This window comes from Salvelinus namaycush, chromosome 3, assembly GCF_016432855.1.
Source record: "Salvelinus namaycush isolate Seneca chromosome 3, SaNama_1.0, whole genome shotgun sequence".
NCBI lineage: Eukaryota > Metazoa > Chordata > Actinopteri > Salmoniformes > Salmonidae > Salvelinus > Salvelinus namaycush.
This window is the reverse complement of record NC_052309.1, coordinates 66,522,500-66,542,947: the sequence shown is the minus strand read 5'-3', so window position 1 is coordinate 66,542,947 and position 20,448 is coordinate 66,522,500. Positions and strand designations below refer to the sequence as shown.

General features: G+C 46.2%; 1 protein-coding gene across 1 annotated transcript in view; it reads right to left on the bottom strand.

Moving 5' to 3' along the window:
* LOC120035208 (G protein-activated inward rectifier potassium channel 1-like) overlaps positions 1-19,456 on the bottom strand; it is a 32,840-nt gene extending 13,384 nt beyond the window's left edge. Inside the window, exon 1 of the mRNA XM_038982022.1 lies at positions 18,788-19,456. Coding sequence (XP_038837950.1) covers positions 18,788-19,456 — 669 coding nt within the window. The remainder of the gene's footprint in view (positions 1-18,787) is intronic.
* Positions 19,457-20,448: the final 992 nt, after the last annotated feature.

The following is a 20,448-nucleotide window of genomic DNA, read 5'->3' as shown; positions in this document are numbered from 1 at the left end:
CAAAACAAAGTAGGCAGCCAAAAGTAATATAGGAACATTTCAGGAAATGGGGGTGCATACATTGATATATGATAGAACATTTATGTTTTAGGTGCCATGGCCTCCAGCACAACATACCTCTTTTCTCTTATCACCCAGCACACCATCCCATCCCCCTCCCCTTATCTCCAACCCAGGGAAGCACCACACATCTGTGCAAGGAAATAGCCACTAAACTCTGCTAGTTTCCCCGCTCTCCAAGGTGAGACACACACACATACACACACTCTGTCTCTCTCTCTTGCCCCGTACCACGTGGGAGCACCAGAGGGCATTCCTTCCTCTAAATATTCAAGGATGAAAGTTGAGAGAGGCAAAGGTCGAGTCATGCGTCCTCCGAAACATGACCCACCAAACTCCGCTTCTTAACACCTACCCACTTAACCCGCAAGCCAACTGCACCAATGTGTGGGAGGAAACACCATTCAACTGACAACTGAAGTCAGCCTGCAGGCGCCAGGCCCGTCACAAGAAGTCGCTAGAGCGCGATGAGCCAAGTCAAGCCCCCCCCGGCCAAACCCTCCCCTAACACAGACGACGCTGGGCCAATTGTGCACCGCCCTATGGAACTCCCATTCACGGCCGGTTGTGGGATAGAACCCAGGTCAGTAGCAAGCCTGGCCCTTCACATTAATTTGCAGTGGGCCTGGCGAGGGTTAGATGAGGAGGTGGTGAGAAAACCCTGTTTAGACAGACCCAGCCTGCGGCGTGCTAACTGGTGCAGAAGCATTTCATTGCCCAGATGAAGACAGGGCCCAGCGCTGGGCTCTCAGCTGTCTGAGCTAAGCTGAGCTGGGCTCCTCTCTTTAACTCCCTCTGTCTCTTTCATTCTCTTTCACTCTTTCTGAAGCCTTCTCTAATAGTTCTCTCTCTCTGTGTCTCCCTCTGCCTCCCCTCTCTTTTTTCCTTATACCCCTCTGTATCTCTCTCTATCTGTAAGTCTGTGCACAATGCAGCTGCTGGGATTTTCCATGAGGAAAATAAGAGAGTTAATGAACATGAATGGGCCAATCAGCAAAAACCATAACAAAGCCAGCTCCCCACCACTGTTTCTGTAAAAAGCTGAGGGATTGGGCTGGATTCACTCTCAAATTCATAGACAGAGCTATTGATGCAGGGACTGACCATCCATGATATAAAAATTATAGTTTTAACCAAGGGGGCTATACAGTGTCTGTTTACATTTATTTGGTTTACAAACATTGGAGTAAAACAAGCTTATATTTTAAGTTCTGATGGGGTACGGCAGTTAAACTAAGCTAATCAGTTATATTCTTCAAGACTCAAGGGGAATAAATAATGAATTTATGTCCAAAAATGGATGTAGCAACTGCTGATTGCCCATTTAAGACATGCTGTTTGTCAGAAATGTAGGTTTTGTGTTTCAAATCGAAGGACAAATGAGCGTGGAGAGTCGCAGAATTGTTTCTATTCCCACTGTTTCGGAGTGTTATTATTCACATTGAAGGTCACAATCTTAATTTTCTTTTATGTTTTTCAGGTTTTATTTTACATTCTTTCTCTCTCTGTACAGTAAGTCTCCAAAACTGAGGGAAAGATTGTTACTGCAGTTTTCTCATCTCTGTTTCTTATCTCAACCTTCCTGATAATTGGGATGATGTGTCAGCCTCACCACCTACACACACCTCACCTCTAACTCTTCTCTACCACACACACACACACACACACACACACACACACACACACACACACACACACACACACACACACACACACACACACACACACACACACACACACACACACACACACACACACACACACACACACACACCCTGCACACTGCACCCCCACACAGTCCCACTCCTCCACTCAACACACTGCTGTTGCTGTTTTAGGATCCTCTTATCCTGCCTCCTACCTGCTATATAAAACTCAAGAGCATTTCCAGTACTTCCAGACCAAACCATAGAACCTGTAGTAGGCAGTAATATTTGACATGTGTATGTACAGTATATTATATATACCTCACTTCTAGTCCTTGGGCCCATGACATCAAGAGCATCTTACATGGGAGCATTGGCATTGTGCTTTTGACGTGCCAATGTCCCTAAGAACAAATTGGCCTTCTTGGCAGAGTTGCAAAGAAAAAGCCATATCTTAGACTGGCCAATAAAAAGAAAAGATTAAGATGGGCAAACGAACACAGACACTGGACAGAGGAACTCTGCCTGACTCTTCCGACTAGCTTGGAAAGACAGTACTGTGCAGTATCGAAGAGCCCTCACTGCTGCTCGATCATCCTATTTTTCCAACTTAATTGAGGAAAATAAGAACAATCCGAAATTTATTTTTGATACTGTCGCAAAGCTAACTAAAAAGCAGCATTCCCCAAGAGAGGATGGCTTTCACTTCAGCAGTAATAAATTCATGAAATTCAAGATCATGATCCTTAGATAGCAAATTACGTACTCTACTTTAAATCTGCGTATTCCTCCAAAGCTCAGTTGTCCTGAGTCTGCACAACTCTGCCAGGACCTAGGATCAAGGGAGACACTCAAGTGTTTTAGTACTATATCTCTTGACACAATGATGAAAATAATCATGGCCTCTAAACCTTCAAGCTGCATACTGGACCCTATTCCAACTAAACTACTGAAAGAGCTGCTTCCTGTGCTTGGCCCTCCTATGTTGAACATAATAAATGTCTCTCTATCCACCGGATGTGTACCAAACTCACTAAAAGTGGCAGTAATAAAGCCTCTCTTGAAAAAGCCAAACCTTGACCCAGAAAATATAAAAAAACTATCGGCCTATATCGAATCTTCCATTCCTCTCTAGAATTTTAGAAAAAGCTGTTGCGCAGCAACTCACTGCCTTCCTGAAGACAAACAATGTATACGAAATGCTTCAGTTGGTTTTAGACCCCATCATAGCACTGAGACTGCACTTGTGAAGGTGGTAAATGACCTTTTAATGGCATCAGACCTTAGTGCTGCTTTTGATACCATCGATCACCACATTCTTTTGGAGAGATTGGAAACCCAAATTGGTCTACACGGACAAGTTATGGCCTGGTTTAGATCTTATCTGTCGGAAAGATATCAATTTGTCTCTGTGAATGGTTTGTCCTCTGACAAATCAACTGTAAATTTCGGTGTTCCTCACGATTCCGTTTTAGGACCACTATTGTTTTCACTATATATTTTACCTCTTGGGGATGTAATTCGAAAACATAATGTTAACTTTCACTGCTATGCGGATGACACACAGCTGTACATTACATTTCATTTGAAAATTGCCCTCTGTAGAAGCCTGTGTTTCAGACATAAGGAAGTGGATGGCTGCAAACTTTCTACTTTTAAACTCGGACAAAACAGAGATGCTTGTTCTAGGTCTCAAGAAACAAAGAGATCTTCTGTTGAATCTGACAATTAATCTTGATGGTTGTAAAGTCGTCTCAAATAAAACTGTGAAGGACCTCGGAGATTACTCTGGACCCTGATCTCTCTTTTGACGAACATATCAAGACTGTTTCAAGGACAGCTTTTTTCCATCTACGTAACATTGCAAAAATCAGAAACTTTCTGTCCAAAAATGATGCAGAAATATTAATCCATGCTTTTGTTACTTCTAGGTTAGACTACTGCAATGCTCTACTTTCCGGCTACTCGGCTAAAGCACTAAATAAACTTCAGTTAGTGCTAAATACGGCTGCTAGAATCCTGACTAGAACCAAAACATTTTATCATATTACTCCAGTGCTAGCCTCCCTACACTGGCTTCCTGTTAAGGCAAGGTCTGATTTCAAGGTTTTACTGCTAACCTACAAAGCATTACATGGGCTTGCTCCTACCTATCTTTCCGATTTGGTCCTGCCGTACATACCTACACCTACGCTACGGTCACAAGACGCAAGCCTCCTAATTGTCCCTAGAATTTCTAAGCAAACAGCTGGAGGCAGGGATTTCTCCTATAGAGCTCAATTTTTATGGAATGGTCTGCCTACCCATGTGAGAGACGCATACTGGGTCTCAACCTTTAAGTCTTTACTGAAGACTCATCTCTTCAGTAGGTCATATGATTGAGTGTAGTCTGGCCAAGGAGTGTGAAGGTGAACGGAAAGGCTCTGGAGCAACGAACCGCCCTTGCTGTCTCTGCCTGGCCGGTTCCCCTCTCTCCACTGGGATTCTCTGCCTCTAACCCTATTACAGGGGCTGAGTCACTGGCTTACTGGTGCTCTTCCATGCCGTCCCTAGGAGGGGTGCGGCACTTGAGTGGGTTGAGTCGCTGATGTGGTCTTCCTGTCTGGGTTGGCGCCCCCCCCCCCCCATCTTTGTGGGCTATACTCGGCCTTGTCTCAGGATGGTAAGTTGGTGGTTGAAGATATCCCTCTAGTGGTGTGGGGGCTGTGCTTTGGCAAAGTGGGTGGGGTTATATCCTGCCTGTTTGGCCCTGTCCGGGGGTATCATCGGATGGGGCCACAGTGTCTCCTGACCCCTCCTGTCTCAGCCTCCAGTATTTATGCTGCAGTAGTTTATGTGTCGGGGAGCTAGGGTCAGTCTGTTATATCTGGAGTATTTCTCCTGTCTTATCCAGTGTGAATTTAAGTATGCTCTCTCTAATTCTCTCTTTCTCTCTTTCTTTCTTTCTTTCTTTCTCTCTCTCTGAGGACCTGAGCCCTAGGACCATGCCTCAGGACTACCTGGCATGATGACTCCTTGCTGTCCCCAGTCCACCTGGCCGTGCTGCTGCTCCAGTTTCAACTGTTCTGCCTGCGGCTATGGAACCCTGACATGTTCACCGGACGTGCTACCTGTCCCAGACCTGCTGTTTTCAACTCTCTAGAGACAGCTGGAGCGGTAGAGATACTCTCAATGATTGGCTATGAAAAGCCAACTGACATTTACTCCTGAGGTGCTGACTTGTTGCACCCTCGACAACTACTGTGATTATTATTATTTGACCATGCTGGTCATTTATAAACATTTTAACATCTTGGCCATGTTCTGTTATAATCTCCACCCGGCAAAGCCAGAAGAGGACTGGCCACCCCTCATAGCCTGGTTCCTCTCTAGGTTTCTTCCTAGGTTTTGGCCTTTAGGGAGTTTTTCCTAGCCACCGTGCTTCTACACCTGCATTGCTTGCTGTTTGGGGTTTTAGGCTGGGTTTCTGTACAGCACTTTGATATATCAGCTGATGTAAGAAGGGCTATATAAATAGATTTTTATTTTGAAGGCCAGCATCCCGGAGTCGCCTCTTCACTGTTGACGTTGAGACTGGTGTTTTGCGGGTACTATTTAATGAAGCTGCCAGTTAAGGACTTGTGAGGTGTCTGTTTCTCACTCCTCTTTCTATTATGGTTAGAGCCAGTTTGCGCCGTTCTGTTCTGTACCTCCATGGCTGGTTGGTTGGGTCGAGAACAGCTCCATTCTCCAGGGAAGGGGCAGACCCCTTCAGGGATGGAACCTTGCCTAGCACCGGCCAGTCAGCTGTGGAGAGTTGACACGGCAGCGAAACTTCCACCAGACGAGAGCGGCGTCCAGCTACTGGGGTAGAAGAAAAATAAAAAGTAGGTGGGCGTGGGTTCCCCCAGTAGCTTATGTAGGTTTGCTACTTGCTTGCTAAGAGTAGCTTCTTCACTCCTGTAGTCCTCCGCAAGCAAGCAGTTGCTACATTGAAAGTCAGCGCCGTCCACATTGTCCCGGGAACAAAGCAAAGTAAACACAGCTCCTGCAATACTGGAAACGTTCAATAGCGGCCTCCATTTGAGACCGCCAAGCCAGCTAGACTAACCTAAACAAAACAATGACACCGCCCCATGTGTGATACAGTATATTTTGTACATTGTATAATAATAGTGAAGACATCAAAATTATGAAGTAGCACATATGGAATCATGTAGTAACCAAAAAAGTTATAAACAAACAATTATATACTGTATCACACACGGGGCAGTGTCATAGTTTGGTTTAGACTAATTATAGGCCCAACTTATTCTGGCTTTACCTTGTGTTTATAGAGAGAGAGAGCAGTGTGGCTGATGACATAGGTCCGTTCAGCAGAGCAGTTGGATCAGATACATTATCTGTTGCAGTAATACAATCGTCTGTTACTGCCATTAACAGGCCCACAAGGAGATAACCAGCTGTTTCACTGTGATTAGTCACTTAGGAATAGATTCCCAGTTATCTAACGGACAGATAGACAATGAATGGGTGTGCTGCTGTATTCAAATGAAATGGGAATGGGTAAGGGGTTAAGACACTCAACAGATCTTTTCAGAATACATTTTTTACCACCTATAGTACCAGTCAAAAGCTTGGACACACCTACTCATTCAAGGGTTATTCTTACTTTTTACTATTACTAATTGTGAAGATATCGAAACTATGAAATAACACATATGGAATCATGTAGTAACCAAAAAAGTATTAAACAAATCCAAATATATTTTAGATTATTCAAGGTAGCCACCCTTTGCCTTGACAACAGCTTTGCACACTCTACGCATTCATTCTCTCAACCAGATTCATGAGGTAGTCACCTGGAATGCATTTCAATTAACAAGTGTGCCTTGTTAAAAGTTCATTTGTGGATTTTCTTAATGCGTTTGAGAGAATCAGTTGTGTTGTGACAAGGTAGGGTTGGTATACAGAAGATAGCCCTATTTGGTAAAAGACCAAGTCCAAGAACAGCTCAAATAAGCAAAGAGAAACGACAGTCCATCATTACTTTAAGACATGAAGGTCAGTCAATCCAAAAAATGTCAAGAACTTTGAAAGTTTTTCCAAGTGCAGTTACAAAAACCATCAAGCGCTATGATGAAACTGGCTCTCATGAGGACCGCCACAGGAAAGGAAGACCCGGAGTTACATCTGCTGCAGAGAATAAGTTCATAAGAGTTACCAGCCTCAGAAACAACAGCACAAATAAATATTTCACAGAGTTCAAGTAACAGACACATCTCAACATCTAATGTTCAGAGGAGACTGCTTGAATCAGGCCTTCGTGGTCAAATTGCTGCAAAGAAACCACTACTAAAGGACACCAATAAGAAGAAGAGACTTGCTTGGGCCAAGAAACACGAGCAATGGACATTAGACTGGTGGAAATCTGTCCTTTGGTCTGATGAGTCCAAATATAAGATTTTTGGTTCCAAACGCCATGTCTTTGTGAGACGCAGAGTAGGTAAACGGATGATCTCCGCATGTGTGGTTCCCATCGTGAACCATGGAGGAGGAGGTGTGATGGTGTGGGGGTGCTGTGCAGGTGACACTGTCTGTGATTTATTTAGAATTCAAGCCACACTTAACCAGCATGGCTACCACAGCATTCTGCAGCGATATGCCATCCCATCTGGTTTGCACTTAGTGGGACAATCATTTGTTTTTCAACAGGACAATGACCCAACACACCTCCAGGCTGTGTAAGGGCTATTTGACAAGAAGTAGAGTGATGGAGTGATGCATCAGATGACCTGGCATCCACAATCACCCGACCTGAACCCAATTGAGAGGGTTTGGGATGAGTTGGACCGCAGAGTGAAGGAAAATCAGCCAGCAAGTGCTCAGCATATGTGGGAACTCCTTCAAGACTGTTGGAAAAGCATTCCAGGTGAAGCTGGAGAGAATGCCAAGAGTGTGCAAAGCTGTCATCAAGGCAAAGGGTGGCTACTTTGAAGAATATATTTTGATTTGTTTTACACTTTTTTGGTTACTACATGATGCCATATGTGTTATTTAATAGTTTTGATGTCTTCACTAATATTCTACAATGAAGAAAATAGTAAAAATAAAGAAAAACCCTTGAATGAGAAGGTGTGTCCAAACTTTTGACTGATACTGTAGATCATAAGGTTAACTTAGAAGACAAAGCATGAACAAAGAGATGTCCATTAGGCCAGAGGCCTAGAATCCTTCCTCCATGGACGGGATACAGGATAAGAGAGAGAACAAAGGCATTTAATTCAGTTTTTAACATCTGATGTAACCTTCTCAACCCAAAACCAACCCCCATTGGCCAATGAAACGATATCAAGTTAACCATGTAATCTGACCACCAAGGCCCAAACTCCACAAGGTGTCACAGCATCTAAGAGCTTGTGTGGGGGATGAGACCAATGTAAGTAAGACAGAATTCATGAGAAGACAAAGAAATTGCATAAGAGTAATTCAGAGTTCACCCTGTACAGATTCAAGAATCCACATAGATCATACATCCATATAGATAGCATCAGAGTTATCCTCAGTGAAGAAGTTTTAGATAGATACCAGACAGTATTATTCTATCACATTCAATAGTTAGTCCTCTGGTTATTGTAAAAGAGAGATACATTTTGGCCCCTCGGAGGGGGATGGGCTGACTAGTCCTTGGGCATTGTCCTTTTGTTTTTGGACCATTTTCCATGCAGTGCCGGGTGACAGAGAACACATAAATTAAGGTCGAGCCTACAAATCCACATCCTTCCCACAAACATATCTCCTTCTCAAAGGGCTAATCTCTAGGGCCCTGAGTTTTTCCTAGTCAGTTCACAACGCCAGTGTCAGGACCCGGTGCGAGAAACAGTCACTAATAATCGTCAGAACCCAGAAGATGAGGCAGACACAGCAGTACTAGAGATGGTGGTTTAATTAAAGAACAAAATCTTCAGGCAAAGAAACTAAATCCACAATGTCCAAAAATAAAGCCAAGAGGCACAAAGTGGAAATCCTCCAAAATACAAAAGAAACTCCACAAAGTGGTAAAAAACAGCAGGGAAAAACAAACCTCAAAAGACTACTCAAATAATACACAAGAACTAAACCAGAGAACCTCTGGAAAATCCAACAAGAGAAATATCTATATAAAACAAGGCTTGGGCTGGGGCTGGGTGCTAACTTACAAACACTGAGCAAGGAACTGAGGAACACACAGGGTTTAAATACTAACAAGGGAATGACCTACAGGTGCAAACAATAATTAGAGCAAGAAAAACAAAAGGTACAAAAAAGGTGCAATGGGGACATCTAGTGACCAAAACCCGAACAGTCTTGGCCAAAACCTGACAGCCAGGAACAACTCATTGCCCCCAAGGTTAAATGTGTTCCAGTGATTTCCAGTCTTTGGCCCAATCAGGGGAGATGCAATTCTAAGTGTTGGCTGTGAAAAGCTGTGAAAGCTACAGAGGGCTTAAGGTTGGACTTGCAGACATTGATCCTCAGAGCCTGACATGTCTGATGTGTTAATGCTCTGAAGAGTATATATTTATGTGGGTACACACACACACACACACACACACACACACACACACACACACACACACACACACACACACACACACACACACACACACACACACACACACACACACACACACACACACACACACACACACACACACACACACACACACACACGCACACGCAGACACACCACTACATCATCCCAACCAAGGCAGTGGAAGGGTTAACACTACCACCTGGCCTCTCATCCTGCATTGTTATCCGAGGCAATAAAGGAAGCCACGTGTGAAGTGTGTGTCTGAGGTGTGTGGCGGAGTGTGTTTTATTTCTTATATCACTGCCAGAGACCATGTGACCCGTGAGTGATATAGAAGTGGAATGTGGAACGCGGAACGCAGATGGACACGGTGTGTCGGTGGAGATACCCTGGAGACAAAAATAAAGCAAGAGCATTTGACTGTAAACCATTATGTTACTCAACAGCTGGAGGTTATAGTACAGGGTACTCACAGAGCCACATTAGACTAGGCTCTTGTTACCGGTTCTCCAATGTGAATCCCTCTCAGGTTTTTAGTGAACTAGTGGGTGGGCTCTGGCAGCACTGTTACATTAAGCCCTATTTTGGCCATGGCAGTTGTGACCGGAGTCCTTTTCAACCGTTCCTGTCACAGTCTATGAGCATTACACTGCACATTAGAACACGGTTCAAGACAAGAGACAGAGAGAGCTAACTAGCCTCCAGTTTAGCATTACAGAACAGCCTTTTTGAATTTCAGAGTGGATTATATTATTTCCAAGAAATCTCTGTTTTCCCTGCGTCTCCTCCTCGTGTGAAGCGTTTCCAAACAACCTCTTTCCTTTCCTCAGCAGCTAGTGAACCAGGGACCACTCCAGTACCTAATCAACACATGCAATGTCGCCTGCCTCCCGCTCGGCCTGCCCGATTAATGAGGGCTTTGGAGAGGCCCAGGCATGGAGTGTGGAGATGACTCGGATGACCAGGCCTATTTAGGCCCAATCAATTTCATCTAGCGCCTGTACTCAGCCATGAGTCACTCACTGCGGAGATAAGACTCAGAAGATATGGCTCCAAAGAAGAAAATTCACTGGCTGGACAAAAAAGGACTGGAAGGCGTTTTGAAATTTGTATAAATGGGTGGTTGTTTAGAGTAGTTACTGGAAACACACACACACACACACACACACACACACACACACACACACACACACACACACACACACACACACACACACACACACACACACACACACACACACAACACACACACACACACACATTTGTTTTACTATCCTTTTGGGGACCAAACAATTGATTCCCATTCAAAATCCTATTTTCCCTAACCTGTACGCTTACTCTTAACCTCACCCTAACTCCTAACCCTAATGCTAATGCTAAACCTAACCTCTAACCCTAATTGTAACCGTAACCCAAACCAGACAGCAAGTAAAAAGTGGTAGTGCCCAGAACCAATTTGGGCTAAACCACACACACAAGAACAATGGCCAACACATGTACAGTATTCACTGGGCTGTAAACACCTGACAGTAGACATGAACAATATCCAATCTAAACACAGAGAGAGATGAGTTTATCATAACACAAACCCCACCATGCCGCTCATTGAGATTCAGTGTGTAGTAAGACAGTGGTGATATTTCCTGGCATCCCAGAAGATGTTTACTGATGAATCATTCCCTGTTTGGCACCTCAGAGGACTAGACCACAGGCCAGGCTTGACCAGGCTTAACAGAGCAATTTACAGGAGCGATTAGGGTTAACTGCCTTGCTAAAAGGCACATCAACAGATTTTTTAATCTAATCTGCTCTGGGTTTCAAACCAGCGACCTCTTGATTACTGATCCAACGCCCTTAATCACTAAGCTACCTTTAGACACAGGATTGAGAAGCCTCCTCTCCCCTAGTAGCTGCCTGCCTGTCTAGTCTATACCACATCTCCCACCTTGACACAGTTTGTTACAACAGCAACATTATCCTGCAGCAACAAGGAAGGTGGATGACTATGTGGATTATAATGCATGGACATTCTAGGGGTTGATCATTTCTTTGTAAGGAAAAATTAATTCTGAAATATCAAAGTGGAAATTACAAAGGCCTTTTTAAACCTCAAATACACTACAAATTAAGATCCTACATCTGTATACCTCTCACCCATTCTCGCTCTCTCTCTCTGTCTCGCTCTCTCTCTGTCTCTCTCTCCCTCTCTCTCTCTCTGTCTCTCTCCCTCTCTCTCTCTCTCTCTCTCTCTGTCTCTCTGTCTCCCTCTCTCTCTCTCTCTCTCTCTCGCTCTCTCTCTCTCTCTGTCTCTCTCTCTCCCTCTCTCTCTCTCTCTCTCTCTCTCTCTCTCTCTCTCTCTCTCTCTCTCTCTCTCCCTCTCTCTCTCTCTCTCTCTCTCTCTCTCTCTCTCTCTCTCTCTCTCTCTCTCTCTGTCTCTCTCTCTCTCTCTCTCTCTCTCTCCCTCTCTCTCCCTCTCTCTCTCTCTGTCTCTCTCTCCCTCTCTCTCTGTATTTTATATTACAGCCTTTTCTCTTCTCTTTCTCCATTCAGCTGTGCCTCTCTCATATTTTGGTGTGAGAGCGAGGAGCGTTCCAGCAGGATGCACTCGGAGGCTTATAGAGTCTGCCTGGCCCTGCCAGCACCAGCTCTGGGTTTGGATAGCTCTGATTGGTCTGTTTCTGTGCCCTGTGAGATGGAGCATCGCCCTTCTGCTCTCTGCTCTCCTCTAGTAATCAGCCACACCACTTCAGCAGCGCTGCATTACGCGAGGCTACACTACGCTAGTCAACACACTTTCCCCCAAACAACAAACAAGTAGCCTAGCTACCAGCGATCAGGCCGGCATTCGACAAGGACTGGACTGTCGCTTGGCTCAGCCAGCTCACAGAGCCAGTCAAATCATCCAGCAAAAGTCTTATAAAATAAATCTTTGCATAGGCCTATATTCACGGTTACTGCCTGCAGAATTGGCCCCGCTGCTTTTTGGATGTGGGTTCTGTGGTTGGCTGTGCGATTGGTGGGTTTGATTGAAGTGAGCGGTCCTGGCTGGAATGAGATGTGGACTGTGACTGACAGACGTGGGCACAAGGACCAGATGCCTTAACTACACCATGTTGTAAACCCAAACAGTAGTCCTGCCAAAACTGCCTGCCCATCTTCTCCTCTGTCTTTTATGAGCATCTAAATGAGCAGCTGTCACTGCCACACACACACACCTATACACACATTCTGCACAGTCCTACAGTATGTATGTATGTATGTATGTATGTATGTATGTATGTATGTATGTATGTATGTATGTATGTAATAATGTATGTATGTATGTATGTATGTATGTATGTATGTATGTATGTATGTATGTATGTATGTATGTATGTATGTATGTACAGTATGTATGTATGTATGTATGTATGTATGTATGTATGTATGTATGTATGTATGTATGAATGATGGGACTTAACTGAAGAATGAATACAGGAGTTCATCAGGACTTTGCTTTTCTCCAACCGATGTGTGCTCTATTTGTCTGATTGTTGTCAAGTGGTTCTAGCACCTTTTGCAATATGCCAGGTCATGTTACGGTGTATATTTATGAACATATGGCAAGTCAATACCTAAATGGAAGGTGGAAAGGACTATTTAAAAACCTGTACTGTCACACCCTGGCCTTAGTTATCTTTGTTTTCATTATTATTTTAGTTAGGTCAGGGTGTGACATGGTGAAGTATGTGTTTTGGTTTGTCTAGGGGTTTGTAGGTTTAATGGGGCAATGTCTTGTCTAGGTGTTTGTATGTCGATGGCTGCCTAGATTGGTTCTCAATTAGAGACAGCTGTGGTTTATTGTCTCTAATTGGGAGCCATATTTAAGGCAGCCATGGGCATCATGTGTTTGTGGGTAATTGTCTATGTGTAGTGTTTGTGTCAGCACTATTTGTCTGTATAGCTTCACGGTCGTCATTTTGTTAGTTTATGTATAGTTGTTCGTTTCTTGTTTTTTCTCTCTTCTAAAATAAAAGAAGCTGTATTTTGCACACGCTGCGCCTTGGTCCACTCTTTCTCAAGAAGACGATCGTGACATGTACAGATTTGTGAGTGGGGGAACAGGTGGAAGAGGGGCACAATCAACAGCACCACCATCATCCCTCTACTAGTACTGCACTTACAAAATATACACATTTATTTACTTACAAAATAGCATGATTCCTGTGAAGAAATGTTTCATTTTTCATGACTATAATTCATGTTAACTTTTACAACTGTTTTAATGTGATTCATTTCTGAGTCATTTGTTTTTAGATATGTTTTCCCAAAACTAGGAGGCTTATTTGTACATTTTTGTGCCGGCTAAAGGGTCTTTGAAGTGAAAGTAGCACAGGGCTGTGCTGTGAAGCCTGACAGCAGAGTAACAATAGGAAAGAGCCCAGAGCACAGTGTGGGTTGTATGGATGGTACCTCAAAGAGAGAAAGAGAGAGCAGGAGAGGAGGGGGATGATGTTTATTCTTTCATTTTTTTCCCTTTGTAGTCAGAGAGAAAAGGTGAGCGTGGGTTTCTTACTCGTGCTCAAAGTGCCTGCCTGCGCTTCACATATTTCATGGCGCAATCTCGGTGTTTGCCTCTCATAGCCTAACCGCTGGGCACACGCTGGTTGAATCAAAGTTGTTTCCACGTCATTCCATTGGGCACAGACGTTGAATGGATGTTGAATGGACATCTGTGCCCAGTGGGTACTTTCTTTCTCTCCCGTCCTCCTTTTTCCTCTCAAAATACACCCTAGGGGAGCTTTATATTGTGACAGCGCCTGGGTCTGTGCTTGAGCCCTATTCAATTATTACACAGGCTAAATCAATCAACAAACTAGCCCTCCAGTAAATGACCAGCCATTTGGAGAACCGTGCACCCTGTCACAGGTGTGGTGCACCCCTCCAGCTGCTGTAAATGGTCTGCCTGGGAGGCTGAGCTAGAGGATGGGGTGCATCCCAGAGAAACACCCTTCTTGGGGCTATCTATTGTGTCTGTTCTGACTGTGTGCCTAGGAGGCTGTTCTCTTTGGGGACTGCCTGGCTGTGACTGTAGAGTGGTGGGGTTCTCCCTGAATCTCTCTCTCTCCCAGCCACACTGGATGTATGTATTATTAAGTTGACCCGCGGTATGTTCAATGTGCTGATGTGTTCGCAGTGGGGGAACACATACCTAAACAAGCTCAAAGTGTGTGTGTGTGTGTGTGTGTGCGTGCGTGCGTATTCCCAGAAACTAATGTTATTGCCTCTCTTTGGTTTCATATCGATGTGTCTCTACAAAGTCCTATTCAAACATCACATTGTAAAACAGACCGTACAACATGAGAGTGAAGATGAAAGATGTATCCACATGCACTATACATATGATTTATTCCTTTACTCCAGGGTCTTAAGTCCAGGGCCACTTTTGACCTGACATCATGCTTGATCGGGGTGAGCAGCATGTATGGCTGATGATGATTTGTTTCTGTGTGTTTCATGGCTGGAGTTTTAACTGTCAAACGCCAGCCTGGGAGCCCAGATCTCTGTCAGAGCAGCTCACTGATACACAACCGTGTCCCGCAGTTAAACCACCTGCTCTTCTAAATGTCACTGGCTGAAGGGTGACTGATGTCGGACACGCTGTAGCTGCACCACTGAAGACCTTTCTCTCTCTCTCTCAACCCCTCTCTGTCTCTCTCTCTCTCCTTTCAGACCCTGTCTTGGACACGTCTGTCACTCAGCCGAAATAGAATCTCACTACTAAGGATCATGGTATACAATCTTAAGCCTTTTGTTGTTTAACAAGGCACAAACTGTCGACTAAGAGCTGCTTATAATTAAGCTTAGAAAAATAAGATGAATCAGTATCTCTGATATTGTCACGGCTTGTCTTCATCCGAAGAGGAGGAGCAGGGATTAAACCAAAATGCAGCGTCTTGAGTTGACATAATTTATTTAAAGAAAAGACGAAAACACGAACTTCACTATAAACTAACAAAACAACAAACGGAGTAGACAGACCTGGACGACGAACTTACATTAAACACGAAGAACGCATGAACAGGAAAACTGACTACATAAAAGAACGAACGTACAAACAAACCTAGACAGTCCCGTATGGTGCAACACACACTGACACAGGAAACAACCACCCACAAACAAACAGTGTGAAAACACCTACCTTAATATGACTCTCAATCAGAGGAAATGAAAAACACCTGCCTCTAATTGAGAGCCATATCAGGTACCCATTAACCAACATAGAAACAGAAAACATAGACTGCCCACCCAAACTCACGTCCTGACCAACTAACACATACAAAAACTAACAGAAAACAGGTCAGGAACGTGACATAACCCCCCCTTAAGGTGCGAACTCCGGGCGCACCAGCACAAAGTTTAGGGGAGGGTCTGGGTGGGCATCTGACCACGGTGGTGGCTCAGGCTCTGGGCGAGGTCCCCATCCCACCATAGACAATCCCAGCTTACGTCTCCCCCTTAGAATGACCACCCTCATTATACACCCACTTAGGTTAAGGGGCAACACCAAGATAAAGGACAGCTCCGGGACGAGGTAGCTCAGGACAGAGAGGTAGCTCAGGACAGAGGGATAGCTCAGGACAGAGGGATAGCTCAGGATAGAGAGGTAGCTCAGGATAGAGGGGCAACTCCGGACTGAAGGACAGCTCCGGACAGAGAGACAGCTCTGGACTGAGGGGCAGTTCTGGATAAATAGCCGCTCTGGGCTGAGGGGCAGCTCATGACTGGCTGACGGCTCTGGACGCTCATGGCTGGCTGACGGCTCTGGACGCTCATGGCTGGCTGACGGCTCTGGACGCTCATGGCTGGCTGACGGCTCTGGACGCTCATGGCTGGCTGACGGCTCTGGACGCTCATGGCTGGCTGACGGCTCTGGACGCTCATGGCTGGCTGACGGCTCTGGAAGATCCTGTCTGGTTTGCGGCTCTGGCAGATCCTGTCTGGTTGGCGGCTCTGGCAGATCCTGTCTGGTTGGCGGCTCTGGCAGATCCTGACTGACGAATGGCTCTAGCGGCTCCTGACTGACTAACGGCTCTGACGGCTCGGGACAGACGGGCGGCTCTAATGGCTCGGGACAGACGGATGGCTCAGACGGCGCTGGGGAGACGGATGGCTCAGACGGCGCTGGGGAGACGGATGGCTCAGACGGCGCTGGGGAGACGGATGGCTCAGATGGCGCTGAGGAGACGGATGGCTCAGACGGCGCTGGGGAGACGGATGGCTCAGATGGCGCTGAGGAGACGGATGGCTCAGATGGCGCTGCGGAGACGGATGGCTCAGACTGATCCTGTCTGGCGGAAGGCTTTGGCTGCTCCTGTCTGGCGGGAGGCTCTAGCGGCTCCTGTCTGGCGGAAGGCTCTAGCGGCTCCTGTCTGGCGGAAGGCTCTGTAGGCTCATGGCAGACGGGCGGCTTTGCAGGCTCATGGCAGACGGGCGGCTTTAAAGGCTCAATACAGACGGGCAGTTCATGCGGCGCTTGGCAGACGGACAGTTCAGGCGCCGTTGGGCAGACGGCAGACTCTGGCCGGCTGAGACGCACTGTAGGCCTGGTGCGTGGTGCCGGAACTGGAGGCACCGGACTGGAGACACGCACTTCAAGCCTAGTGCGGGGAGCAGGGACAGGGCACACTGGACTCTCAAAGCGTACTATTTGCCTGGTGCGTGGTACCGGCACTGGTGGCACCGGGCTGAGGGCACGCACATCAGGACGAGTACGGGGAGAAGGAACAGTGTGTACAGGGCTCTGGAGACGCACAGGTGGCTTAGTGCGTGGTGCCGGAACTGGAGGCACTGGGCTGGAGACACGCACCATAGGAAGAGTGCGTGGAGGAGGAACAGGGCTCTGAAAACGCACTGGAAGCCTGGTGCGTAGTGTAGGCACTGGTGGTACTGGGCTGGGGCGGGGAGGTAGCGCCGGTAATACCGGACCGTGCAAGCGTACTGGCTCCCTTGAGCATTGAGCCTGCCCAACCTTACCTGGTTGAATGCTCCCCGTCGCCCGACCAGTGCGGGGAGGTGGAATAACCCGCACCGGGCTATGTAGGCGAACCGGGGACACCATGCGTAAGGCTGGTGCCATGTAAGCCGGTCCGAGGAGACGCACTGGAGACCAGACGCGTTGAGCCGGCATCATGGCACCTGGCTCAATGCCCAATCTAGCCCTACCAGTGCGGGGAGGTGGAATAACCCGCACCGGGCTATGAACACGTACAGGAGACACCGTGCGCTCTACTGCGTAACACAGCGTCTGCCCGTACTCCCGCTCTCCACGGTTAGCCTGGGAAGTGGGCGCAGGTCTCCTACCTGCCCTTGGCCCACTACCTCTTAGCCCCCCCCCCAAGAAATTTTTGGGGTTTCTTCACGGGCTTCCTTGCTAGCCGGGTACCTTCATAAATCCGGTTTTGAGCTTCATTCTCCGGTTTCCAGCCACGTCTCCTAGCTGCCTCCTCATACCACCGCTGTTGGGCTCTCGCTGCCTCCATCTCCTCACGAGCGCGGCGTTATTCCCCAATGTGCGCCCAGTGTCCTTTTCCCTCTAATACTTCCTCCCAAGTCCATGAGTCCTGATCTCTTGGCCACTGCTCGAACTTGCGCTGCTTGGTTCTGGAGAGGTGGGTGGTTCTGTCACGGCTTTCCTCCTCCTCTTCATCCGAAGAGGAGGAGCAGGGATTAAACCAAAATGCAGCGTCTTGAGTTGACATAATTTATTTAAAGAAAAGACGAAAACACGAACTTCACTATAAACTAACAAAACAACAAACGGAGTAGACAGACCTGGACGACGAACTTACATTAAACACGAAGAACGCATGAACAGGAAAACTGACTACATAAAAGAACGAACGTACAAACAAACCTAGACAGTCCCGTATGGTGCAACACACACTGACACAGGAAACAACCACCCACAAACAAACAGTGTGAAAACACCTACCTTAATATGACTCTCAATCAGAGGAAATGAAAAACACCTGCCTCTAATTGAGAGCCATATCAGGTACCCATTAACCAACATAGAAACAGAAAACATAGACTGCCCACCCAAACTCACGTCCTGACCAACTAACACATACAAAAACTAACAGAAAACAGGTCAGGAACGTGACAGATATGCAACTGCTATCATAGTGCAGAGAGACTCCTATAGGTTTACTCTATTCAACGTGATTAAGTGTATTACATTTTCTTGTGCTGTTTGTTTGCCACTTTCAGGTTGAATTGATTGTTTGTCACAGCATTTTAGGACCCCAAATGCAGACGGGGTGATGGAGAAGCACATACTGTATAGGCTATGTGAAATAATGAATGCGAATATAATACATGATCATTAGTTACGCACATTAAATATGACATTAGCACACAACATCTTGGCATTTTATGCCTGGGAGTTTAATTTTCCCCTGCCGCTAAAGGCTTTTAGTAGAGAATTATCACCGTGGGTCATTTTATGAACAGTTGCCTAAATACCCCGGTGGTGCTTGTTTACCTTTATGAGTTTGCATCTGATCTGCGCGGACACCATATGGCTGTTTCGCAGGTTGCCCACGCGGAACATGAGGCACAGTTTCCCGTCGCGCTGCGAGATCACTGAGTCCTGGCTAAACATAAGCGTCTCTGCGCGCTTCTTGGGCTGGGACATTTTAATGAACATGCAGCCGATCAGAAAGGCGTCCACGATAGACCCCAGCAGCGACTGGAACAAGAAGAGAATGATGCCCTCTGGACATTTCTCCGTTATGTAACGGTAGCCGTAGCCGATGGTGGCCTCGGTCTCTATGAAGAATAGGAACGCGGAGGGGAAGTTGTAAACGTTGGCAACGCAGGGGGTGTAGGACGAGTCGTGGCCATGGTTTATGTCCCCTCTGATGTAGGCGATGATCCACCACATAGAAGCCATGACCAGCCATGCTACTGTATAGGTCAGAACAAAGATAAGTAAGTTCCATCGCCACTTGAGGTCCACCAAGGTGGTGAAGAGGTCGGAGATGTATCGGCTGGTCTCCCCGCCGAGGTTCCCGTGCTGCACGTTGCAACGACCGTTCTTCTCCACGAACCGCTGGCGTTTCTTTTTGACAGGTGCAGTAAAAGCGGCGGTGTCTCGGTTTGTATTCACTACCTGATAGTCCTCCCCAAATTTCCTCCGTAGCGCGGCCATAACTTTATCAGAGTGTGAAAAAAATCACTTGCAGTTTTGATCCATTACTTTGTTGTCTTTGTTTCACAAAGACTTGTTATCTGTAGTGCGTAAAGGTCTCCATGGCCAATAACGCGCTGCGCATGGATCTGGGTATCCTCCTCTAAACAGTGCACTCTTTACAAAAGCTTTTAACCTACTCTCACAGGCTTTAGTTGAACATTTTCCCAAAAGAAAGATATGATGGGTTGGTGTGCCATAAGGAGGTGATGGATATTCACTCGCTGATCCCTCCGCTTTCGATTAAAGTGAGAGTGCGCTCGGGGTAGACTGTCTCCTGAACAGACATGCCCACACTGAGAGCTAGCGAGAGACTGTGTGTGTGTGTGTGTGTGTGTGTGTGTGCAAGAGAGAGAGGGGGGGGGTATTCATATAATTTATCAGCAGATCTTTTTTAAATATTCAAATTAAATATATATGTCATTCAAAAACAGTATTCCTTGAGGAGAGGTAGGCCTGCGGAGAGGATCATTACCAAAAAACAACCACTTGATTAGGCTACGGTAGCCTAATGAAACGCGGGATGGTTGGACCCCATGCAGCCCTCCCCGCCTACCTGCTTTCAAGTCAGGCAATGCCACCTTGCGGACAGAAAACGCACGTACAGTCGTATGAGCGTAACGCAGGGGCCAGTGATTTATTTAGTGGGCCTATGCTTTTCTTTGAGGCCGTCTATTACAACAGTCAAGTAAAAACGGTGTTTATTAATTTACTCCAATTTGCTTTGCAGCGACTTTCATGTGCACTCTATTTCTACACAGCTCCTAATTCAACCCCCTTGCTAATGTAATGGCTCTTCTTTAGTTTCCTGTGGAGAGGCTGTTATTGATTCAAACATACTACAGGCCCTTTTCAGACATGTCCCAGAGGACATCTTCAAAACAGTGGGTAGATTCGACCTTGGCACTTGCTGCTAATCAGCCCAGCACAAAGGAATGTATTGTAACTGCAGA